At 43.6% G+C, this 26967-nt stretch overlaps 1 protein-coding gene across 1 annotated transcript; it reads left to right on the top strand.

Moving 5' to 3' along the window:
- The first annotated feature begins 139 nt into the window (after positions 1 to 139).
- On the top strand, positions 140 to 26958 carry LOC111970283 (protein hinderin). Its single transcript, XM_023996937.2, has 11 exons — positions 140 to 244; positions 2293 to 2328; positions 2435 to 2706; positions 3148 to 3248; positions 8045 to 8160; positions 20012 to 20151; positions 21042 to 21682; positions 21775 to 21861; positions 22069 to 22184; positions 22292 to 22412; positions 26525 to 26958. Exons 1-11 carry the CDS (start codon positions 190 to 192, stop codon positions 26727 to 26729), a joined length of 1890 nt encoding a protein of 629 aa, XP_023852705.1. The 5' UTR covers positions 140 to 189; the 3' UTR covers positions 26730 to 26958.
- The last annotated feature ends 9 nt before the right edge of the window (positions 26959 to 26967 follow it).

Genomic DNA, 26967 nt, shown 5'->3' with positions numbered 1-26967 from the left:
TCACTTCTTAGACTAGAGGAACAAGACTAATGAAGAGAATGCAATGTCGTTAGACCGTGCCTGGCTTTACACTCCAGTACAGTAGGTGGCGGTGTATGCATGTAAAAGTTTAATCCGATCAGCCAATCAAATCCCAAAGAAGAAAAACCTGGCAACCCGTGGCATCTTGGGAGTGGCGGTTGATTCAATATGGCTGCGGCAGAAACGGGAAAGAACGACTCAGGATTTTGTTGGGTTAATGACAGTATCCTTTTACTTGGTTTCTATCAAAGACAGCCCCCGTATCTTATAGTCAATATTGTCCGTATGTTGATGAAGGTTGGATACGTTTAACTAACAAGCCGGGTGTTGAATTTGGTAACTAGTTATAAACATAAAATTATGCTAGCTAACGTTAGCAAATCTGGATTGAATTGGCTAGTTTACGTTAGCTAGCTAGTGGTTTCTCACCTGGCTGGAAAACTGATCGGTAGCTAACTAGTTTGTTAGTCAAGGGATGTGATATACCTTGCCAGAAGATACCGACCCAACCGTTACGCTTGTTTAAGACTTGAACTGCATTGAGGTCGGAACGCAATCATTACCGCACGGCAAGCGGTACCAGAGCGCCAAGTCTAGGACCAAATGGCTCCATAACAGCTTTACACTCTCTTCCATTTGTTTTGTACACTGCTGCTACTTGCTGTTTATTATCTAAACAGATAATAATTAATCTATCTATTAATCTATTACCTCAACTAACCTGTACCCCCGCACACTGACTCGGTACCGGTATCCCCTCTATGTAGCCTTGTTATAATTACGTTTTTAAATGATTTTTAACTTTATTTTATTTGGTATATATTTCTTAACTCTTCTTGAACTGCACTGTTGGTTTAGGGCTTGTAAGTAAGTGTAAGGTCTACACTTGTTATATTCGTTGCATGTGACAAGTAAAGTTAGATTTGATTGCATTAATGACACCATGGTGCCAGTGCGAAATATGGGTAGGTAATGTACCACAATGCAGGGATTGGATTTGCCTGGAACCTTGACATTGAATTGTATTGAATTCTACTTCTGGCAGAAATTAGTGTTTGAATCAGGAAACTTTCTTGTGACCTCTACAAGCCAAATGTTGAATAAAATAAAAWTTTTAACGTACTTTACCAGTTGTCCATGTGGGTGGTTCTTTTGGCGGTAGGAATGTGAGACAATCTATCCACACGAAAGTATATATTTACATAAACTTTTTAAAGTGCTGGTAGTGTGTAGAAGATTTATATCACCTGAAGCGTACACACAACATAAAAATACATGCACAAGAAGAAGCATGCATACTTACGGCGCATGTTTACATGGTTCTGAGCATGCTCCAGGTGGTAGAAATATGAAAAAGTTGTAATTATACTTTCCTGTGGATCTATTCCAGATTCAAATGCTTATTTCTGCCTGATGTAGAAATCAATGTAAGGATGGGATAGGCCACTGAATTCCACATTTTTGATTTATACTGCTCCATCGAGAGATTGAAATATTGCTAGTTTTCCCAGAAAACTGCAATTTTCATCCTCATGCTAACCAGCAGTATCCACCGCTGCCATTTTGGAATGGCAGTGTCAGCCAATCAACTCCTTTGTTGTTCAACACAACGTGCCATTCCATAGTTACTACAGGTAGCTAGCATAAGGATGAAAAGGGCAGTTTTTCCTGGGAAAACTAGCAGTATTTCAATATTTTCGATGGAATAGTGTAGATAAAGGTACAATTTGAAGTACAGTGGCACATCCCATAACTGCATTGAGGTACAATTTCCAACCAATATCTCGCGCCGGCTCCAGTGTCTTAATGTAACCATGATTGTGTTCTGAGCTCAGTGTAAACAAGCGTAGCGGTAGGGTCCATTTCTTCTGGTAATGAAGTACCAATGAATGAAGAACCAATGAAATACCTATTCAAATGTTTGTAGTCCCGTGTGGCTTAGTTGGTAGAGCATGGTGCTTGCAACGCCAGGGTTGTGGGTTCGATTTCCTTGGGGGGACCCGTATGAAAATGTATGCACTTACTACTTACTGTAAGTTGCTCTGGATAAGAGCTAAATGACTAAAATGTTAAATGTAGCTAATTTTAACTAATTAGGTGTCCGCTTTCYATTTTTGTGAAGTTGGCAAACGTCGGCTAATAAACAAATGCCAGCCACTTTCTGAACCCAGTTCAGTGGCTTGCCTAAGCCAATTACAACATGCTGATTTTTATTGAAGTGAGGGTCTTTTTAGAGACCATCAAATATATTTCCTAATTCAATTCACTCAGCATCAGATGAAGACCAACCTGTGGTGTTCATTCCAGGTGAGGACATTAGCACATGTCAAAGGCATGTGTGAGATAGTTCTGACCACTTTTCCTATTGCTGGCTGCTAATGTTACTGCATTTTTCCACGTCTCTTTCTCTCAGGAGTGAACAAAGAGGGACACTTTCGGACAGCTTTTAAGTCGGGCTCCTGGTCCAACAGCAGTGAAAGAAAGGTGAAAATGAGGGCCAAATATGGCTGTCAGATCCGAGGAGAGGCTCCTCTGAGATGGGGCAATAAAAAGCGAGGCCAGCCTCTTTCCCTGTCCTCTGTCTCTGAGTCCTCCATGGGTAGAGGGCAGCTCCAGTTCGCACCTGAAGCCACAGTCCCATCCCCCAGCCCTGCCACTCGGCAGCATCTCCTCACCACCTCGCAGGTAGGTTTGCCAAGAGGGACCTCTCCCTTGACCCTAACTGGTTACTAGCTCATAACCTCTCCAGTCGGAACAGGCCCTTGCAAACATAAAGCCTGGGTACACCGCTATTTCTTCATTCAACAGGGATGTGGATGAATCAAACATTTCTGATTGAATTCTGATTGAAATTGATATTGGCCCTCTTTTCTCAGATGTTCTATGTTGTTCTGGTGCTGATCACATGCCTGATTAAACAATGCTAGCTAATTTGGCCAAACCAGGTAAGATAAAAAAAAAGCAGAAACAGGCTGACATTCAATAGGGTAGTATCACTCAATATACTGCACGGTTGCTCGATGCTTGCCAAAAGTCATTGCGTTATTTTTTATTTTTATTTTATTTTTTCATGATCTAAGGCTTTCTGTTTTATGTGATTCATAAAAAAAACTGTCTTTTGCTCAGGCACTCTCTGAGGTGACCCAGGCTAAGAGCAGGGCCTCTTTGAAGGACCTCTGTCCCGAGGATAAACGGCGCATCGCCAACCTCATCCAGGAGCTGGCCAGGTAACTGCTCATTCAACATAAGAGGGATTTTGTGTGTGTGGTTGGCAGGGAGTGGGGGTGTAGAGATATTAGGGTTGTCTCCGACTAAAATAAATCTTGGTTGAACCATAGTCGTCCTGTTCTTTCGACCAATCTATTGGTTGAAATGTTTAAAGTTATTTTTCCATATATAAACAGACACACCCTATGTGTTTGAATAAAATCAACTGCATATCTACTGAGCTTGTCTGACACTGTTTGATTAAATAATTAACACACAAATTACTCAAAAAAGAGCCCGATGGTCACACTGTTAAAAAAAAATACAGCGAGTGCTTGTGTTACTGGTGCACGTTGTCTCGCTCTCCTCCCTACTGCTGCAAAAAGGCACCACAGCACAGCAAGTGTTAATTGCACTGTCCGTGCTGAAGCTACAACGTAATTTCAGCCATTTAGTTTCTTACTTGTTTCTGACTGAAAAGTTGTTACCGAAATCCCTAATTTGTTTATGAAAAAAATAGCCTATTCTCTCAATCCTTGCTCTCTTTACGTGAAACATGTAAGCATCGCATGCATGTGACCAACAGAGCCTGACCTATAGCCTATCATTATCACATCAATCAATTGGTTATAAGAAACTCCGAACACAGTAACACGTGACAGCAAAATGGATGTGGAGGACGTGAAAAATAAACTTGAAACGGGCGATTGTTTACTGGTTGCTAAGGAGGCAAATCAAATCAAGCTTTATTTATACATCACATTTCAGAAATGGAATGCAACTCTTTGTGCTTTACAGGAAAAATAAAAACAATGAAAATAAAAGCTGAAATATTTACTACACAACAAACATAAGAGGATAAAAAACTAAATAATGAGACACACTGAACAACTAAAAAGCAATGCAAGGAAAAGCAAAGCTAAAAATGTGTTTTAAGATCTCTTATAAATATGTCCACAGTTTCGGCCACCTTCAGGTTCTCTGGCAGGCTATTCCAGAGGCTGGGGGCCTAATAATGAAAGGCTGCCTCTGCATGCCTCTTGGTCCTAGGCTTTGGGATAATTAAAAGGCCAATGCCAGAGGACATGAGGGACCTACTGGGTACATAACTTTCAAAAAATCCCAAAAGCTCTGACGAAGGCCGTGTGGCCGATACGTAAGCTTATTAAATATCGGTGATACTATCAAGAGCAGTGTGCGGTTTCCTTTTCCTTCATCTGGGTACATAACTTAAAAGCATGTCTAAAAACCAATAGAATAATCTTAAAATTAATTCTAAAACTCATAGGCAGCCAGTGCAGAGACCTTAAACCGGTGTAATGTGTGCTCTCCATCTGGTCTTGGTCAGTACCCGTGCTGCAGCATTTTGTATGTTTTGCAGTTGACCAATGGATTTCTTGGGTAGACCAGACAGGAGAGAGCATTACAGTAGTCTCTCTGCATCAGACTGAGAGAGAAGCGGCCGTACCGTGGCAATGTTCCTCAGGTGGTAAAAAGCTATTTAGGTCACAGGGGAAGTCAGATCTATGGAAGACATTTGACTTAGTTGTGGAAACTACTGGAGATCAAGAAAAAAGGAGGGTATAAGAGCAAGCATTGCGTGAGTATTCTGTGTGCCAAACAGTTGCTGTTAGATTACAATATTATAATTTTTTCCTGACCATTTGGATCAGTGTAAACAATACTAAATAAATAAGTGTACCTCAGAGAGTCTGTTCTAATGAAATAAATATATAGTCTTTATTACAGCAGACTAAAAACATTTACATTGCGGTTTATTTATTGTTTAAGTTAATTATTCAAAGCTCCCTTTATTTAATTTTATAACAAAAATGCTTGATTGCATTTCAAAGCATGAATGTCTCTTATGCTGTGTGATGGCATGAAGGAATGATTGATTGATACAGTAGCCTATACACTATATTGAAATATAGGCCTTATTAAGACTAGACAGGACACGCTCTTAGGCCTACAAGATGACGGTTATACAAGGCTACTATACAAAGCCTACTAATCATAACGACATTACTTATTATAATGATGTGTATAATAATAATTTTAATAACAATAAGGAGATCAAGAAAAATGAGGGTATAGGAGTGAGAGCTGCGTGCATATGTGTGACAAACAGGTGCTGTTAGATTACTATATTATTTTTCTGCCTGTTTGGAATAGTGTAAACAACACTAAATAAATTCAAAGTAATACCAGTCTGTTCTAACGAAAAACAATTGTAAAGCCTTTATTATAGCAGAGCAAATATTAAAAACAGCCAAATCTGTGAAATTGCTTAATCAAACTTTTTCCATTGCATGAGGCTTAAGTGCTCACGGAATCAGTAGGCGATTAAACACACTCAAACAGGCAACAGAAGCAAGCCAAGATTGTGCAAACCTGTCATTAAGGCAAAGGGTGGCTACTTTGAAGAATCTCAAATATCTAGAATATATTTAGATGTAAAAAAAAAAAAAAAAAAAGGTAAATACATGATTCCATGTGTTATTTTTTAGTTTTGATGTCTTCACTATTATTCACAATGTACAAAAATAACGAAAAATCCTGGAATGAGTAAGTGTGTCCAAACTTTTGACTGATACTGTATATGGATGATTTATAAAGCCAGGGACATTTAACAGTTAGGCTATTGATTATTGGCCTAATTAAGTTGGGGTTTCCCTCTCCTCAATTTTCTTAGACAATTAGGCTAAGGCAAGGGCTGTTTCCTCGTCTCTGCTGCTGCTGCCTCCACTGCATTGTTCTCAATCCCACCCATTATTCTGGTTAACTTTGTTATTATGCACAACATAGGAAAGGCGCCAATTATACGGCACACTGAAGATTGTTTTTAGAACTGCGGACAGAGAAAGCAACATTTGTATAAAATAATATTAGATTTATTAGTGTTACACCATTATTTTTACATAATATAACCGTGTAACAATTTCAGTTCACATGTGTTAGAGTGATGGACTGTGCCATCCCCGTGGCCTCCGCAATGGATTAGCTCCACTGGACAGGCATGATCAGACAGGTGTCTTTTGCACCATGAACAAAAATATATACAGTGGGGAGAACAAAGTTTTGAAACACTGCCGATTTTGCAGGTTTCCTACTTACAAAGCATGTAGAGGCTGTCATTTTTATCATAGGTACACTTCAACTGTGAGAGACGGAATCTAAAACAAACATCCAGAAAATCACATTGTATGATTTTTAAGTAATTAATTTGCATTTTATTGCATGACATAAGTATTTGATCACCTACCAACCAGTAAGAATTCCGGCTCTCACAGAACCTGTTAGTTTTTCTTCAAGAAGCCCTCCTGTTCTCCACTCATTACCTGTATTAACTGCACCTGTTTGAACTCGTTACCTGTATAAAAGACACCTGTCCACACACTCAATCAACAGACTCCAACCTCTCCACAATGGCCAAGACCAGAGAGCTGGTGTAAGGACATCAGGGATAAAATTGTAGACCTGCACAAGGCTGGGATGGGCTACAGGACAATAGGCAAGCAGCTTGGTGAGAAGGCAACAACTGTTGGCGCAATTATTAGAACATGGAAGAAGTCCAAGATGACGGTCAATCACCCTCGGTCTGGGGCTCCATGCAAGATCTCACCTCGTGGGATCAATGATCATGAGGAAGGTGAGGATCAGCCCAGAACTACACGGCAGGACCTGGTCAATGACCTGAAGAGAGCTGGGACCACAGTCTCAAAGAAAAACCATTAGTAACACACTACGCCGTCATGGATAAAATCCTGCAGCGCACGCAAGGTCCCCCTGCTCAAGCCAGCGCATGTCCAGGCCCGTCTGAAGTTTGCCAATGACCATCTGGATGATCCAGAGGAGGAATGGGAGAAGGTCATGTGGTCTGATGAGACAAAATAGATATTTTTGGTCTAAACTCCACTCGTCGTGTTTGGAGGAAGAAGAAGGATGAGTAACAACCCAAGAACACCATCCAAACGTAAAGCATGGAGGTGGAAACATCATTCTTTGGGGATGCTTTTCTGCAAAGGGACAGGACGACTGCACCGTATTGAGGGGAGGATGGATGGGGCCATGTATCGCGAGATCTTGGCCAACAACCTCCTTCCCTCAGTAAGAGCATTGAAGATGGGTCGTGGCTGGGTCTTCCAGCATGACAACGACCCGAAACACACAGCCAGGGCAACTAAGGAGTGGCTTCATAAGAAGCATCTCAAGGTCCTGGAGTGGCCTAGCCAGTCTCCAGGCCTGAACCCAATAGAAAATCTTTGGAGGGAGCTGAAAGTCCGTATTGCCCAGCGACAGCCCGAAACCTGAAGGATCTGAAAAAGGTCTGTATGGAGGAGTGGGCCAAAATCCCTGCTGCAGTGTGTGCAAACCTGGTCAAGAACTACAGGAAACATATGATCTCTGTAATTGCAAACAAAGGTTTCTGTACCAAATATTAAGTTCTGCTTTTCTGATGTATCAAATACTTATGTCATGCAATAAAATGCAAATTAATACTTAAAATCATACAATGTGATTTTCTGGATTTTTTTAGATTCAGTCTCTCACAGTTGAAGTGATACCCTATGATAAAAATTACAGACCTCTACATGCTTTGTAAGTAGGAAAACCTGCAAAATTGGCAGTGTATCAAATACTTGTTCTCCCCACTGTATAATTGCAACTGCTCGACTAAAGAAATCTCGGTCAACCAACAGCATATCGACCAGTTGACTAAATGGAATCAGCCCCAAGAAATTTTCTCAAGAATTATGTTTATTCAGGGGGGGACACTGCTATAATCACTGACCCTCCACCTCTTCTTTCCCAGAGTGAGTGAGGAGAAGGAGGAGTCGGTACAGAGGTTGAAGGATGAACAGGAGACCTTTGAGTGCAAGATTCTACAGCTGGAGCAGCAGAACCAGCTCATTGTACAGGAGAGAGAGAGTATCCTTTTCTCCATGGATGCACACAGACGTACAGAGTAGAGGTCGACCTATTAATCGGAATGGCCGATTACTTAGGGCCGATATCAAGTTTTCATAACAATCGGTAATCGGCATTTTTGGACACCGATTTTGGCCGATTACATTGCACTCCACGAGGAGCCTGCGTGGCAGGCTGACTACCTGTTATGCGAGTGCAGCAAGGAACAAAGGTAAGGTGCTAGCTAGCATTAAACTTATCTTTTAAAAAACAATCAATCTTAACATAATCACTTGTTAACTACACATGGTTGATGATATTACTAGTTTATCTAGCTTGTCCTGCGTTGCATATAATCGATGCAGTGCCTGTTAATTTATCATTGAATCACAGCCTACTTCGCCAAACAGGTGATTTAACAAGCGCATTCGCAAAAAAAGCACTGTCGCTGCACCAATGTGTACCTAACCATAAACATCAATGCCTTTCTTAAAATCAATACACAAATATATATTTTTAAACCTGCATATTTAGTTAATATGAATTTCTTCTAAGTAGGGAAATTGTCTCACTTCTCTTGCGTTCTGTGCAAGCAGAGTCAGAGTATATGCAGCAGTTTGGGCCGCCTGGCTCGTTGCGAACTGTGTGAAGACCATTTCTTCCTAACAAAGACCGTAATTAATTTGCCAGAATTGTACATAATTATGACATAACATTGATGGTTGTGCAATGTAACAGCAATATTTAGACTTAGGGATGCCACCCGTTAGATAAAATACGTAACGGTTCTGTATTTCACGGAAAGAATAAACGTTTTGTTTTCAAAATGATAGTTTCCGGATTTGATCATATTAATGACCTAAGGCTCGTATTTCTGTGTGTTATTATATTATAATTAAGTATGATTTGATAGAGCAGTCTGACTGAACGGTGGTAGGCAGCAGCAGGGTCGTAAGTATTCATTCAAACAGTACTTTCCTGCATTTGTCAGCAGCTCTTCGCTGTGCTTCAAGCATTGCGCTGTTTATGACTTCAAGCCTATCAACTCCCGAGATTAGGCTGGCAATACTAAAGTACCTATTAGAACATCCAATAGTCAAAGGTATATGAAATACAAATGGTATAGAGAGAAATAGTCCTATAATAAATACAACCTAAAACTTCTTACCTGGAAATATTGAAGACTCATGTTAAAAGGAGCCACCAGCTTTCATATGTTCTGAGCAAGGAACTTAAACGTTAGCTTTTTTACATGGCACATATTGCACTTTTACTTTCTTCTCCAACACTTTGTTTTTGCAGTAGTTAAACCAAATTGAACATGTTTCATTATTTATTTGAAACTGAATTGATTTTATTGATGTATTATATTAAGTTAAAATAAGTGTTCATTCAGTATTGTTGTAATTGTCATTATTACATATATAAATATAATATATAAAAATCGGCCGATTAATTGGTATCTGCTTTTTTTGGTCCTCCAATTATTGGTATAGGCGTTGAAAAATCATAATYGTCGACCTCTAATACAGAGGGCCTATCTCACTGGCATTGTCTGTGTGAAGTATCCTCAACTCCAGTCTTTTGAGGGCCACAGTGCTTGCTGGTGTTCTCTTGCCTTCCCAGGTCTGTATCAGTCACTGATTTAAAAGACAGCCATGTGTACTTGCACACACTGCAGCCCATTCTGCCACTAAAGAATTAAAAGCTATTCCTATCTGGCAGCAGGGGGCAGCATTGCCTACAGCTTGATATCTCCACTGCAAACCTCAGTGGTATGACAGATACTCCATGAGCGTTATTACATGCCYGCGTACCTCCATTCCCTCCTGCTTTTTCCACGATTTTGAGTCTTGGCCACGTCTTGACATTTTAAAATGACATTTGCCCCATGTCTGAGTTCACTGTGGATTACATTCAGTGTTTGAAACCGTTTCCTTATCTGACGTTTTATCTTGTGGGACTGTGGCATTTGCTCTTGTCTCGTGTCTTGGTAATCTTGTTCTTCTTGATGCACTGAATCCTGTCATACACTACAAGACCAAAGGTATGTGGATCCCTGCTCATCTAACATCTCATTCCAAAATCATGGGCATTAATATGGAGTTGGTCCCCCTTTGCTGCTATAACAGTCTCCACTCTTCTGGGAAGGTTTCCCTCTAGATTTTGAAACGTTGCTGTGGGTACTTGCTTCCATTCAGTGAGTGAAGTCGGACACTGATGTTGGGCAATTAGGCCTGTCTCGCAGTCGGCGTTCCAATTCATCCTAAAGGTGTTTGATGGGGTTGAGGTCAGGGCTCTGTGCAGGCCAGTCAAGTTCTTCCACACCGATCTCAACAAAACATTTGTATGGATCTCGTTTTGTGCACGGGGGCATTGTCATGCTGAAACAGGAAATGGCCTTCCCCAAAATGTTGCCACAAAGTTGGAAGCACAGAATCGTCTAGAATGTCATTGTATGCTGTAACATTAACATTTCCCTTCACCGGAACTAAGGGGCCTAGCCTGAGTCCAATGGCGGCGTGCTTTACACCACTCCAGCCGACGCTTGGCATTGCACATAGTAATCTTTRGCTTGTGTGCGGCTACTCGGCCATGGAAACCCATTTCCTGAAGAACAGTTCTTGTGCTGACGTTGCTTCCAGAGGCAGTTCGGTAGAGAGTGTTGCAACCGAGGACAGATTATTATTATTTTTTATTTTTTTCCTCCTCCGCAGCACTCTGCGATCCCATTCTGTGAGCTTGTAGGACCTACCACTTCTCGGCTAAGCCGTTGTTGCTCCTAGATATTTCCACTACACAATAACAGCACTTATAGTTGACCAGGGCATCTCTGGCAGGGCAGAAATTTGACAAACTGACTTGTTTAGAAAGGTGGCATCCTATGACGGTACCATGTTGAAAGTCACTGAGCTCTTCAGTAATGCCATTATACTGCCAATGTTTGTCTATGGAGATTGCATGACTGTGTGCTCAATTTTATACACCTGTTACCAACAGGTGTGGCTGAAATGGCTGAATCTACTCATTTGAAAGGTTGTCCACATACTTTTGTATCTTACCTTTTTATGACCAGTTACAGCACCACCAGTTGATTCTAAGCGAGCTAACACTGTCAGGCTCAGTCTCCTGGCCTGACCTGGCAACTTTTCTATAATTCCAACAGCATCCCATAATTACCCTGTTTCCTCTACTTTTGCACCCCCCACCCTCCTTGATGTCCTCTTTAATGATTCCACTCAGGTCAAACCGACGTGGTGAGAGCCGTCAATTTAGGGGGAAAACACAGCGAAATATGAAAAGTAATCGCCGGTTGGTAAATTGCACAATTGGCAGCAGAGCTGGGAAATTAGAAAAGCACAACTCAATTAAAGGCACTTTGACTGGGAGACCTGGCATTTACACAAAACTTCTAAACTCCATTAAAAAGGAATTTGAGGGGGGAAAACCCTTTGATTAAAGCACCCCGAGGGGATAACCGGTCTTTAACGCAAACATGGAGTCGTAAAGAGAGTTCTGAGACGTAGGGTTCCAGATGGATCTTTTAAAGGTTAAGGAGACACCAAAGGCAAACAGACTAGGGGAAGACTTGTAAAGTCTAATTCCATTACAGTCTTATCTACCAAGAGTCAGGTTATCAAGGGGAGGATGTGTATATCTCTCCTATCTAAAGACCCGCAATGAGAGATGAGTGAAAGCGTTCTTGTTGAAATGTTTGTCAGGACCATTTTGTAGCTCAAGTGCTGAATAAAATGTAAGATTTGAATAAGCTTGTAGTTGGTTATTTCTCCTTGGCATGATGTCTTGGAGAGGTAAAAAGGATAGATATCAATTCTGAGTTGGTGCTTCACAAATCACATACCTCTTTTTTAATCAATTACCTTACTTTTCTGTCAGTTACTTTACACCACTGCCGTGGTTGAAATAAGTGTCTCTACCCTCCTCCCTTAGGCAATGGTTAAAGGGCTAAACTTTGAATTTTCTTTATCGCATAATTTTTGTTAGACCTTTTAATACCATCAATAGACAGAGTAAACCTTAAGCTATAGTGATTGTTAGCAAGTCTATTTATTGGTATTTTGTTGGGTTGATTGTAAACTGGTTTATTTGTTATGGTTAAGCTAGTTATGCTAACTGTACACTTTCATCAATTACCCATCACCGTGACCTAACACACACCCAGTCGATTTTGCACAGTGCGAAAATGTCAGGCTTTGAAAATATTCCTCTCCTGTGCAAATTTATTCCACCTTGAGGTGGATTTCATTTGGGCGTGGCCTGACAGGGCGAGTGAATAATTTTGACAGGCCCCGTCTGAAGCCTTCGAAAGCAAAGTCTTGATTTTGTATATTTTTGGATTGAGGGGCAGAAGAAGCCGTTGCTACCGCTTTGATTGAAGAGGGTGAGCATTCGTATTGGCTCATGCCCAAGACTCAGAGAAGAGTTTTCACTGTTTTCGGCATTGGAAGAGAACCTTATCAATTGCGCTCCAGTCGTCTTAGACTACCAGGCCTTGAGAGGCGGGTCTGCGTCTGCCCAACAATGTTTTTAACGTAGGTGTGTTTACACTCTCTCAGAACATCCACATCCTATAATCAGCATAGGTATTGTTTGTGGTTGCGATGACTGTTGGTTGGAGCATGATGCTTGCAATACCAGATTTGTGTGGGTTGACTCTGACGTGTACTAGATTCCTTTGAATAAAAGTGTTAACCCAGAGGACATTATATTACCAATATGAATCCGTTGACATGGGAATTGAAACAAATGTTTGGTTTCTGTCGAGTTTCTGTCGAGTTTTGATAGCCATGTGTCATAATATAACTTCAGTTGTCATGACTCCCTATGATTGCTATGACGTAATGTCAGTGGAAAAACAGCCTTATGCAGACAGACGGTKCAGGTGTTACTTACCGGTAGAGTGTATGAAAGAAGCGTTGGAGCATTTGTCGACAGGGCATTCACTTTCATTCCACTTCATCTGAAGTCTTTCTCTTGCCCTACTCCGTTTCATTTCCCAGGCTTGATTGAACTCCTCCGACACCAAAGTGTTTTCTCCTAGCGTATCCTTCCACAGACTGTTACTTCAATATGGCTTCACTTTGAAACTTTCATTTGCTGTTAAATCAGGGACTTTTAAAGGTGATGTGTTGAGAAACTCATCAGCCAGGGGCGATGGCCCACCCATAAAAATATATGGCCTGGAGCAGGGAGGTTTATGGGTAGTAGTTGGTTGGTAGGAGTGTGTTTGAGACTGTGTACCCGTCTTTGTGGGTGACTACAGGTGAGGATTTGGTAATGTGTTATTCTAGGTTCATTGCAAATTCTCTGTGTGGGGGTTGAAATGTAGAGACCACTGCAAAATGATCAGTTTCTCTGGTTTAACTATTTATAGGTGTGTTTGGGTAAAATWAAWTTTTTTGTTTTATTCTATAAATTACTGACATTTTGTCACGCCCTGGCCTTAGTTATCTTTGTTTTCTTTATTATTTTAGTTAGGTCAGGGTGCTCAGCTCTCCATACTCGTCCTGAGGTGCGTGCTAGCCGTCTGGTTAAGACTGTGCCAGCCTCACGCACCAGGCCTCCTGTGCGCCTCCCTAGCCCTGCACGTCCTCTGCAAGCTCGGCGCTACAGCTCTCCCAGCCGTGCTTCCAGTGGAGAGAGGGGGCGTCGGACCGGGCAGGCACCGTGTTATGCGGTGGAGCGCACGGTGTTCCCGGTGCGTGTGCTTAGCCCGGTGCGCAACATCCCAGCTCTCCACATCTGCCGGTCTAGGGTGAAGATCCAGCCAGGGCGGATGGTGCCAGCCCTGCTCTCAAGATCTCCAGTGCGCTTTCACGGTCCGGTCTACCCAGTGCCACCTCCACGCAYCAGCCCTCCGGTGGCAGCCCCCCGCACCAGGCTGTCTCTCCGTCTCATCACTACAGAGTCTCCCGCCTGTCCAGCGCTGCCAGAGCCTTCCTCCTCTCCAGCGCTGCCGGAGTCTCCCGCCTGTCCGGCGCTGCCAGAGCTTCAGCCCCTCAGTCCAGAGGTGCCAGAGCCAATCTGCCCAGAGCTGTCTGAGCTGTCTGCCTGTCCAGCGCTGTCTGAGCTGTCTGCCTGCCCAGCACCGTCTGAGCTGCCTGCCTGCCCAGCACCGTCTGAGCTGCCTGCCTGCCCAGCGCTGTCTGAGCCGCCCGTCTGTCCCGAGCCGTCAGAGCTGCCCGTCTGTCCCGAGCCGTCAGAGCTGCCCGTCTGTCCCGAGCCGCCAGACAGGAGCAGCCAGGGCCGTCCGCCAGACAGGAGCAGCCAGAGCCGTCCGCCAGACAGGAGCAGCCAGAGCCGCCCGCCAGCCATGACCTGCCGGAGCCGTCAGTCAGCCATGATCTGCCGGTGCCGTCAGCCAGCCATGACCAGCCGGAGCCGTCGGCCAAGCCATGACCAGCCGGAGCCGTCGGCCAGCCATGACCAGCCGGAGCCGTCGGCCAGCCATGACCAGCCGAGCCGTCGGCCAGCCATGACCAGCCGGAGCCGTCGGCCAGCCATGACCAGCCGGAGCCGTCGGCCAGCCATGACCAGCCGAGCCGTCGGCCAGCATGACCAGCGGGAGCCGTGGCCAGCCATGACCAGCCGAGCCGTCAGCCAGTCCGGAGCTGCCCTAGTCCAGAGCTGCCCCTCAGTCCGGAGCTGCCCCTCAGTCCGTGCTGCCCCTGAGTCCGGTGCTGCCCCTCAGTCCGTGTTGCCCCTTAGTCCGGTGCTGCCCCTTAGTCCAGTGGGGTATTATGGAGGGTGGCCGTTAGGAGGGGCCACGGAAGCGGGTAGTGACTATGGTGAATGGGGGCCACGTCCCACACCCGAGCCGCCATAAGAAGGCCCACCCGGACCCTCCCCTCTGTGTCAGGTTTGCGGCCGGAGTCCGCACCTTTGGGGGGGGTACTGTCACGCCTGGCCTTAGTTATCTGTTTTCTTTATTATTTTAGTTAGGTCAGGGTGTGACATGGGGGATGTTTGTGTGTTTTTGTCTAGTCGAGGGTGTTTGTAGTGTCTAGGGCAGACATGGGCACACTACGGCCCGCGGGCCACATACGGCCCGTTAGGCTTTTTAATCCGGCCCGCCGAACTTGTCCAAATTATAGTAAAAACCTCMTTTTTTTCCCCTTTCCCTGCAATGCCCACGTTTCCCCAATAGATGGCGCACTCAAAACACATTGACCGTTGTTGGAGTGGCGCGTATTTCTCTTTATTTCACTTTAATTTTCACTTCGTTTCACGTTTATTAACTGATAAGGGCTATTTTTCACATTTGAAAGACAGTTAATAAATTGGGTTGTAGTGTTCTTACTKTGCTATGAGGTTTGCACACACTACATTTAATGCTTTAGTATATCCGGCCCAAACACTCCCTCCAAATGCTCCTGGCCCGGCCCCTCTGTCAAATTTTAGAACCCATTGTGGCCCGCGAGTCAAAAAGTTTGCCCACCCCTGGTCTAGGGGGTTTTGGTAGAGTTTATGGGGTTGTGTTCAGTGTAGGTGTCTAGGTATGTCTATGGTTGCCTGAGTGGTTCTCAATCAGAGACAGCTGTCTATCATTGTCTCTGATTGGGAGCCATATTTAAGGCAGCCATAGGCATTAGACRGGTTGTGGGTAATTGTCTATGTGATGTTGCATGTTTGCACTCAGTGTTATAGCAGTCACGTTCGTTTTGTTATTTTGTATTGTTTGTTAAGTGTTCTTCATTATTAAAAGGAAGAATGTATTCTAATCACGCTGCGCCTTGGTCCTCTCTTTCACCTATAGACGATCGTGACACATTTCCTCCAAATTTCAGAAAAAATGTCATTTAGAGCATTTATTTGCAGAAAATGACAACTGGTCAAAATAACTAAAAATATACAGTGTTGTCATACCTCGAATAAAACAAAGAAATAACTTCATATTTATTTTAAACAACACAATACTAATGTTTTAACTTTTCAATCACAGCTTTCATGCGTCTTGGCATGCTCTCCACCAGTCTTTCACATTGATGTTGGGTGACTTTATGCCACTCCTGGCACAAACATTCAAGCAGCTCGGCTTTATATGATAGCTTGTGATCATCCATCTTCCTCTTAATCACATTCCTGAGATTTTCAATGGTGTTCAGGTCTGGAGATTGGGCTGGCCATGACAGGGTCTTGATCTGTGTGTGATCAATGTGTGATCCATCCACACATTGATTGACCTGGCTGTGTGACATGGAGCATTGTCCTGCTGGAAAAAACAATCCTCAGGGTTGGGAAAAATGTTCAGAGCAGAAGGAAGCACGTTTTCTTCCAGGACAACCTTGTATGTGGCTTGAGTCATGCGTCCTCCACAAAGACAAATCTGCCCAATTCCAGCCTTGCTGAAGCACCCTCAGATCATCACCGATCCTCCACCAAATTTCACAGTGGGTGCGAGGCCTGGAGAGGCCTACATGCCTCTTCTTCTTATTGGTGTCCTTTAGTAGTGGTTTCTTTGCAGCAATTCGACCACAAGGCCTGATTCACGCAGTCTCCTCTGAATAGTTGATGTGGAGATGTGTCTGTTACTTGAACTCTGTGAAGCATTTATTTGTGCTGCAATTTCTGAGGCTGGTAACTCTAATGAACTAAAACAAAAAAAAAAAACGTATCCTCTGGGTCTTCCTTTTCTGTGGCGGTCCTCATGAGATCCAGTTTTGTCATAGCGCTTGATGTTTTTTGTGACTGCAATTGAAGAAACTTTAAAAGTTGTTGAAATTTTCCGGATTGACTGACCTTCATGTCTGAAAGTAATAATGGACTGTCTTTACTCTTTGCTTATTTGAGCTGTTCTTGCCATAATATGGACGGTCTTTTACCAAATAAGGCTATCTTCTGTATACCAACCCTACCTTGTCACAACACAACTGATTGGCTAAACGCATTAAGAAGGAAAGAAATTCCACAAAATAACTATTAACAAGGCACACCTGTTAATCGAAATGCATTCCAGGTGACTAACTCATGAAGCTGGTTGAGAAAATGGCAATAGTGTGCAAAGCTGTCATCAAGGCAATTTTATTTTTTTATTTTATATATATACCTTTATTTTACCAGGTAAGTTGACTGAGAACACATTCTCATTTACAGCAACGACCTGGGGAATAGTTACAGTGGAGAGGAGGGGTGATGAATAAGCCAATTGTACGCTGGGGATGATTAGGTGACCGTGATGGTATGAGAGACAGATTGGGAATTTAGCTAGGACTCCGGGGTTAACACCCCTACTCTTAMGATAAGTGCCATGGGATCTTTAGTGACCACAGAGAGTCAGGACACCCTGGGGGTGGCTACTTTGAAGAATATAAAATATAAAATATAATATTTTGGTTCATACATGATTCTATATGTGTCATTTCATAGTTTTGATGTCTTCCCTATTATTGTACAATGTAGAAAATAGTAAAAATAAAGAAGAAACGTGGAATGAGTAGGTGTGTCCAAACTTTTGACTAGAGAGAGATCATTAGGAAAGTATTCAGACCCTTTGACTTTTTCGACATTTTGTTACGTTACAGCCATATTCTAAAATTATTACATTTAAAACATTTTCCTCATCAATCTACACACAGTGACAAAGCAAAAGCAGGTTGTTAGAAATGTTTGCAAATGTAACAGGACATCCACCCTAAGTACACAGCCAAGACAACGGAGGAGTGGTTTCGGCACAAGTCTCAATGTCCTTGAGTGGCCTAGCTAGACCCCGGACTTGAACCCGATCGGACGTCTCTGGAGAGACCTGAAATTAGCTTTGCAGTGATGCTCCTCATCCAACCTGACAGAGCTTGAGAGGATCTGAAGAGAAGAATGGGAGAAACTACCCAAATACAGGTGTGCCAAACTTGTAGCGTCATACCCAAGAAGACTTGAGGCTGTATCCTCCAGACGTGACATCCCACAGCATGATGCTGCCACCATCATGCCAGGTTTCCTCCAGACGTGACACTTGGCATACAGGCCAAAGAGTTCGATCTTGTTTTCATCAGACCAGAGAATCTTGTTTCTTGTGGTCTGAGAGTCCTTTAAGTGCCTTTTGGCAAACTCCAAGCGGGCTGTCATGCTGTTTACTGAGGAATGACTTCTGTCTTTCCACTCTACCATAAAGGCCTGATTGGTAGAGTGCTGCAGAGATGGTTGTCTTTCTGGAAGGTTCTCCCATCTCCACAGAGGAATTCTGGAGCTCTGTCAGAGTGACCATTGGGTTCTTGGTCACCTCCCTGACCAAGGCCCTTCTCTCCCTATTGCTCAGTTTGGCCAGGCAACCAGCTCTAGGAAGAGTCTTGGTGGTTCCAAACTTCTTCCATTAAAGAATGACGAAGGCCACTGTGTTCTTCGGGACCTTCAATGCTGCAGAAATGTTTTGGTACCCTTTCCCAGATCTATGCCTTAACACGAACCTGTCTCGGAGCTCTCCTTTGACCTCATGACTTGGTTTTTGCTCTGACATGCACTGTCAACTGTGGGACCACTTAGAGAGGTGTGTGCCTTTCCAAATCATGTTCAATCAATTGAATTTACCACATGTGGACTCAAACAAGTTGTAGAAACATCTCAAGGATGATCAATGGAAACAGGATGCACCTGAGCTCAATTTTGAGTCTCATTTCAAAGGCTCTAAATGCTTATGTAAATAATGCATTTCTGTGTTTTATTTTTCATAAATATTCAAAAATGTCTAAAGCTGTTTTCACTTTGTCATTATGGGGTATTGTGTTCARATTGATTATATTTATTTAATACATTTTAGAATAAGGCTGTAACGTAAAAAAAATGTGGGAAAAGGAAGGGGTCTGAATACTTTCCGAATGCGCTGTATACAGATGATTTATAAAGCCAGGCACAGTAACAATTAGGCTATTGTTTATAGGCCTTATTAAGTGGGGATTTCCTCTCTCCTCACTTTTCTTAGACAATTAAGGCAAGGGCTGTTTTCTCTTCTCCTAACTCCGCTGCTGCCTCTGCCACATTGTTCTCAACACCAATATGCTGGTTAACTTTGCTATTATGCACATACCAACATGGTCGAGGAAATGGCGCCAATTCAACAGTGCCCTAATGTTTCAGAACCGCGGACAGTGACCACTATCCAATGCAGGAGAAAGTACATTTTATGTAAAAAAAAATAATAATATATATATATATATATATATATATATATATAAAAAAAAATGTGTTTGTGTTTCACCATTGTTCAAACATAATATAACCATATACAATTTCTGTAGCAAATGTCTTAGACTGATGGACTGTGCCATCCCCATACCATGACCAACAGCCTATCGACCAAACAATGGACCAGTCGACTAGATGGGGTCTGCCCTAGTACACAGTATGAGATCCCATGCTTTCTTACCCCCATTGCCACCCTTGCATTAGTATGTATCCATGTATGTGTACCTACCTTACTCACTCAGCCCGGGTGTGCGTGCCAGTGGTGCCACCATCGCCATTAGCGGGACCCTCATGCCCAGCAGTGGTTCTGCACCAGATGAGCTGTGTCCTGCCTTCTGCAGCGTGGCGCCAGTCAGGTGCCAGCTCTCTTGTCTGGCATTCGGCCTAGCACTCAGATCTGGCATCACGGCCCAGCTCTGCTCAGCTCAGCCTGGGCCGACCCAGATGGAGAAAAAGCCCCTCAACTTTTTATCATGCTCTCTTTTCAGTTTGTCCTTTTCAACTATTTGAATTAACTCACTGTTCTGTTTACTTTCCTGGCCTAATGAAGGCGTGGTGGGTGGAGATGTTCTTTTGGGGTTATATTTGATGTCTTCAAAATGTCAAATGAAATGTATCCCAAAAAAGGGAATAAAGACAAGAATATGACCCTTAACCCCAGCCCCCTGTTGCCCAGGCCTACAGCAGCAGTACCGGGAGTGCCAGGAGCTGCTGGGGCTCTACCAGCAGTACCTCTCTCAACAGCAGGAGAAACTCAACCAGTCTATCACCCAGCTCAGCCACTCCTGCAGCTCCCACTCTAACTCCCACAGAAAGGTACTCACTCTGTGTGTGTCTGTGCGAGTGTGCGTAGTAAGAGTGTGTGATACAGATGTGTGTCTGAGAGAGATGGCGAGTGGTGCGTGTCTGTGTGTGTATAATCTTCCCCGGTGAGCTATCTCCAAGCTACCGCCACTGTTCACCATCAATCACAATGCTGCCAACTGGGAGGGAAACACTCACACACACATTTTATTTTTAAATTACCCTTACTTGGACCTAGACAGCATATCAGATATCACAATAGTAAAAAAAAATCACTATACATTATGACCACATACATTAAGTAGCACAACCGGTTGCTTTTCTCAAGGTAACCATTTAGAGACAACTTCCTGGGTCCCCCTGCTCTGAGGATAGATCACTTTGTCGTCCTCCGTGTCCTACAGTGGGGCTGAGTAATGTGTTTGCATGCTCTGTGACCTCACACTGAATTAGTCACTCTCTTGTCTTGCTGAAGGTGGGCTTTACCTTACTTTGTGTTTATCTCTCTCGCTTCATTCACCTTGGTTTCCCTGTGCTCAGCACTTTCATGAGAATCTCAGTCTTGCCCAAACCCAAATCTTAGTTCTGCATTGTATTGGTGTCGGGTCCATCTTGGCTTAACCACTGCTCTCTCACAGAAAAGTTAAAAAGGGGGAAGGAGTGACTATCAGAGTGAGGTAACTAACTGCAAAATTGACCTCTTGCCCTTACCACTTATACACTTGTGGAGATTGGAGACAAACACATGACACATTTCAGATTTTATTGATGCCCCCATAGAGCTGAAATAGGCTGAAATCTAGTACAGGTGCATAACATGAAATAGTAACATTGAATAATATATTTACAATAGATAAAAATAGAAGGGTATATTTGACTGGGTGCCTCTCTTGTCTCCACAGGCCCCCAGCAGTGAGGTAGGCTCCACCAAGCCTAGCAGGGCAGAGATAGCCACAGCCTGGGATGTCTCCTACCTGGGCCTGCCCAATCCTGGAGCAACAGGGACAAACGGAGGAGGAAGAGAGAGAAGTGGCAGAGGAAGAGTCCCGTACCTCAGTCCTGCCTCTCTCTCAGACGACCTCCACTTAGCCACCTCCCCTCCCTCCTCATCCTCTAGCAACCAATCCCAGGGACCAATCAAATGCCAGGGTTGCCGAGGAGTAGGGGCCCGTAGCAGACGGGAGCATCTGGTCAATGGGGGGTTTCCCCATAGAGGGGCCACAGAAGACCTTCGACTGGGCAACACCAGCCCACGGCTCCACAGCGGCTCTGGTGAACCATCCGAAGACAGCAGACGTCTACCTAGACCCCGGAGGTTACTACTCGAAGGGGACCCAGCGTGGCAGGGAGCAGGGTCAGAGAGGGACCTGACCGCGCCCCTCCTGGGCCGGGAGGACTGGGAGGAGAGGAAGCACCAGCTGCTCCTGCAGAAGCTGCAGCTGGAGGTGGAGAGGGAGCGGCTGCAGGCGCGGCTGGCGCAGCAGGAGGAGAGGCTGATCAGACAGAACCAGCAGCTCCTCCACACGCGCCTCGATTACAGCAGGTATTGAATTTAATTATATTTTAGAAAAATGATACATCTAACAATATATGCACAATAATTGGGGCATGTACTTAATTTTGTCTCTCTTGCAGGTTCCAGCAAGCAACTGCAGCTGAACTCGGCCATTCCATGTCCAGAAACGGGACTGATCCTTTACCCAATGAACATGTGTTACTCAGGTAAAATCATGGAACTCACTCACTCACTCACTCACTCACTCACTCACTCACTCACTCACTCACTCACTCCCTCACTCACTCACTCACTCACTCACTCACTCACTCACTCACTCACTCACTCACTCACTCACTCACTCACTGTATCTAGTAATCTAGCCTTTAGCTTACCAAGCAGTTGAATGTGAGCTTGACTGTGTGTGTCTGCAGTGAAATGAGAGGGTGTGACGATGCAGAGGACTTGGGTGAAACAGCAGAACAAGAAGCTCCTCCACTCAAAGAACATACTGCACACATCCCCCTGCAAAACTCCATACATTTACCTGGTAGGTTGTGTGTGTGTGTATACACGGGCCGCCAGTTCTCCATCCCAGGCTTATCGTCTCCGTCATTAGGGTTTTGAAGTCCATTTGTTGTTGTCCTCCATCTGCAGAGCCCTGTCATAACAATTCCAGGAGGGATATGGCCACCTCTCTTGTGGTGTCCCAGAGCAGACTCAAAGCCACCCCAGCACCAGTGATGCCTCCCGCGCTACGTAGGACTCCCGATGCAAGGTAAGCCACATTGGATCCCGGTGTCCCAATCAAAACACTGTTTCATCCCATATACCACTGCTGTTTCCACTGTACTGCACCACAACATCACATCATTATCAGCACTCTCAAGGTCAAAATAAAGTGTGTTGTCCAAAAAGTAGTCTATGATGACATTATTATTATTGTCAAATGTAGTGTACGCACATCCAGTAAGTTGCAGGTGCTGGGTACAAAAAGTAAACACAAAATAGAGAATAGGTCCCTGATGGAATAGAGAATAGATCCCAGTCCACCGATGAATGCTCCTGGTGTTTTGTTGTGTAAGGTCAGCTTGACCTTTGACCTTGGGGTCAAAACGCTGCACAGTAAAACAGCAGGAGCATTCATCAGTGTGCGGGTTGCTATACTTTATATCATATGGGTACATTATTACAATCTATTATTAACACATACCATGAGCACTAAATAAACAGATCGTCTTTAAAAGCAGTTCTATATTTTCAACAGCATTTCATAGTGCATTTTTTACCCACTTATCTGGAAAAATTTAGATTAGAAATACACAAACCAGACTATTTTTATGAACAGAGCACGGGGGAAATGCAATTCAATATGTTGGTGCATGGGTAAGGAAACAAAATAAAGGTTAGAAAAAGTAAAGGAAGGAAGGAAAGGGGAGCAGGCGTCTGAGGCAGGCCTGGCCAGCACTGGGCCTTAGTGTTTGATGGGCTAAATTAAGCTTTCTCCCAGGCTAGCGGCGAGGCTGACAGGAGCCAAGCTGCGTTCCATTAGTCGGTCTAGCTGGGACCCAGCAGCAGGTAATTGAACAGACTTCTGTGGGGATGCACAGTCTCTCTTTCTCTAGCTCTCTCGCAATAATGAGARGGGAGAGAGAAGAAGGAGAGACAGAGCACAGAGAGGAATGAATCACTAGCGTGAGACACACTCTAAAAAAATGGAATGAAATTCATTATTACCCCCCCTACCCACCCTTTTTGTTGAAAGGTAATTAATGTGACAGTGTGTGGTCTTCCTGTGTGTGTCTGAGTGTGCACTTCTAGTTAGCATAGAATGCTGTGGACAAATGTTTATTAGCATGTCATTTTTAAGGAAAGGGATTATGTTTCTTACTTTTTCCCTTTTTACTTCTGGCAAGTGTATTTTTGTCTTTGCATATGAAATGTTCTTCAAGTGTGAACACATTTCCTTCTACTGGTCCATAGCCTAGCCAACATGAAACAGAAAGACAGCTTGTCTCTGACTCAGCCAGAAGGACAGCTCTTCACAATGTTCTGAATCATAAACAATGCAGTATGGTTCAAGTAACCACCACCACCATGCCAATCGAACAGTGTAAACTCAAGCAGATGGCCATTAAAACCACAAAGGGAAATAATGGATACAGATCATAATAACAGTGAACTTTGAAGTCATTTCAATTGGGTCCTTCTGAGAGGTTTGCTCTTAACAATGACCACATTTGTCATTGTTAAAGCGCTGTATTCACCATTCAATAATTTAATTATTATGAGCTTGATCCAATGTTAAACTGTCAACTTTAAACAAAACAAAAAGTTTTGCTGAGGTCAGTGCAAGACATCCAAGATTGTCTTACACATTTCACACTCTGTATGTTCAAAAACCAACAGATGTCTGTCTTGGATAATTGATCGAAGCCAACTAAATGGGAGCAACAGACAGTTCTGGTCTCCTAAACCCCTCTCCAACCAGCATAGTAGCCAAGAGTTGATTTGTAATCTTCCAACAAACCGACTGTAATCAGTCAGATTAGACTAGCGCATCTCTTCTGCCTGCTCTGCTCTTACCTGCCCTTTCATCCAGACAACAACAAACCCCAGCGATGCAGAGCTGCTTAGGCTAACAAGCACCGGAGAATGCTAGCTTATGTATGGACAGATACATATTTTATTGTAGTCCGCAGTCTGGAAGCAGCTTCCTGCATTATTCAGACACAAATCTGATTTTGTGTGTGTGGAGGGAATCAATGAAGCGAGTCATTTTAAGGGGTTTTGTTTTGCAGGGAGGGGAGGTTGGCGAGGGTCGTCCTGACACTATGTAGACTTTTGCAGATGTTATGAGAGTGATGGGTAAGCCCTACGATGCCCATGTGTCCCCCTTAATGCATGCCTGCCACCAACCAAAGCAACTCAGGAATTCCACACTAACATTGAATGAGTGCCATTGAATTGCAAAATCTGACGCACACTGTAGCTTGGTCCTTACTCTAGTGATGAACTGCCTCTTTTCATTCACCAACAAACCCTAACAACCATTAAGTCTTAACTAATTGAATGTTAAAGGTGCAAATCGCTAAATGGGACTGGGGGTTAATCCCCGGCCTCCCGTGTTAGTTAGTAAAGAGAGTTCCATTGCACCCTACTGCTCCTCCTGCCTTCCCCTTCGACTCACCTAGCCTGCTTGCTATTGAATGGCAGGGTATTGACATCCGGGATATACCTGCCTGCCATCGTAGGATTTTTATATTACTGTTTAGACTGAAAATGAATGGGGGCGCTGGGCAAGATGGCCATCTTTAATGAGAGAAGAGCGAAACAACTGGGAGGGAAGGAGAAGTGGATAGACAAACTGCAGTTCTGCGAGAGCTAAGTTAAAACTTTCATAGTAACCCAAGAAAGTATAGATATGTCTGGTGAATTTAGCCGCCAGTCTGATGTGGACGGTAGCAACATTTTTGAGTAGTCATTGTCTAATGCAATTATTATTTTTGTCATTGTGACTTCTCTGTGTGAATACATAGAGAGTAGTGAAGCAGAATCGTAAAAGGGCTCCCTTGAGTTATATTAATACCCGTAGGCCATTCGATATTGAACCTTGCGTAAAACAACGAAGGCCTTTGGTATACATGGCCCCTCCAAACCATTAGAATTCTCACCATTCGGCCCATTCCCTTGCCGAAACTGTACCCCCCCATCACCCCCCTTTCCTCTTGTTATAGATTGTGACCACCGGTAAGTGATGCATTATTCATTACAGCGATGTCATCCATTGATGGATTGCTGTTTGAGAGCCCTGTCCATTAAATAAATCTACAAATATAAATGGTAATTCTCACATTTCAAGAGGGAGCCCGGACAAAGTTTCTCTCCCCCACTCTTTCTCTCTCTCGCTCTCTCGCTCTCGCTCTCTCTCGCTCTCTCTCGCTCTCTCTCTACTAACTGCTATTGACAGGCAGAAGGAGACCAAATGAAGAAGACAGATTTACTTACTTTAGCTTCAATCATGTTTATTTCCCAGCGGGTATTATCCCCTATAGGTGTCCCCTCTGTTTTCTCTCTCCACACTCACAGATTCATTCAATGTACTGTACATAGATTTTCTAAATAATTTGATGGAAAACTACAGTGATCATTCTTTCTGCACCAATTAAAGCCATGAAGTTAAAATACAGAAAATAGAACTAGAAATATTATGTAAACAAATACAAAAAGACTCATGCCAACTGTCGGCCAGATGCAAATTGATGCTGCTTAAAACGAGCAAAGAATTATGTTAGCGTGCTTTAAGAATTCATGTTTTCTATCTGGAATGCACTCGTCCAACTGTGTACACACTGAATAATTTATCAAGCAACCATACTGAAGGATGGAATCTATATTAGCTTAATCTCTCGCTTTGGTTTATTTATTTCTTCCCTCATTCTTATTCTGGTAGAGAATGCCCCCGTGCGCCCTCGCTCGACTCTCCTTCTGTTGCACCTGTAACATCTAATGCCCTTTTGCTTGTCGACCCCAGGGCTTTAGACTTTTAACGCTGGTTGTGTTAGGCATCAATGGACACTACAGAACAGAAACATTTTATTTATAGTTCATCCGTATAGGGATATCCTTTCATATCTTCTGTATGTTAACAAATACGAGGTGCACTACACATTTGCACTACAAGCTTTGTGCCACAGACATGCTTTGGCCTCGTGCCTTGTCTAGTTCCTGTTAAGCAATAGGATAACATGAATGCTGGAGAGTTTTAATTTTAAGAAAGAACAATATTACAAAGGCAATATTGCAATTATGTTAGCAAGAAGACTTACCAGAGTTATCAAATGCGTTTTAATTTATTGATTCCTCTCTTCATCTGTGTTTTTGCTCTAGGTTGGACTCCTCCTTGATTGAGTTGTTGGAGGTCTTCAGTCCCATCTCTGTGCCCAAGCGAGGCAACCCTCCCCGACGCCCGCCCCCCCCCAGTGCCCCCAAACCAGCCCACCAAGCTCTGCTCTCCCGTCCTGGCCCCTACCGGACCCCCCAGCAGGACCTGGAGGAGAGCCAGATACTGGAAGAAATCTTCTTCATTTGCTGAGGGGGTGGGGGATCCGGGGGTAGGTACCCTGAGAAAAATATGAAAATTTAAATCATTCTTAATCATTTACTTGATATTTACAGTTGGCTCTAAAATCAAGATCAGTGCCTTCTGTTTGTCTTACAGTTGGAAGTTCCAAAACAATCATGATTTTGTTCATTATACTATTGTGTGTTTGTAATGCAATACCTTTTTTATATTGAATATAAATAAACTGTAATTTATTTAATATCTTTGT

The sequence above is a fragment of the Salvelinus sp. IW2-2015 genome, linkage group LG11 (assembly GCF_002910315.2).
Source record: "Salvelinus sp. IW2-2015 linkage group LG11, ASM291031v2, whole genome shotgun sequence".
In the NCBI taxonomy this organism is placed as follows: domain Eukaryota; kingdom Metazoa; phylum Chordata; class Actinopteri; order Salmoniformes; family Salmonidae; genus Salvelinus; species Salvelinus sp. IW2-2015.
Note: the sequence above shows the minus strand (reverse complement) of the source record. Positions and strands in the feature narration are given on the sequence as shown.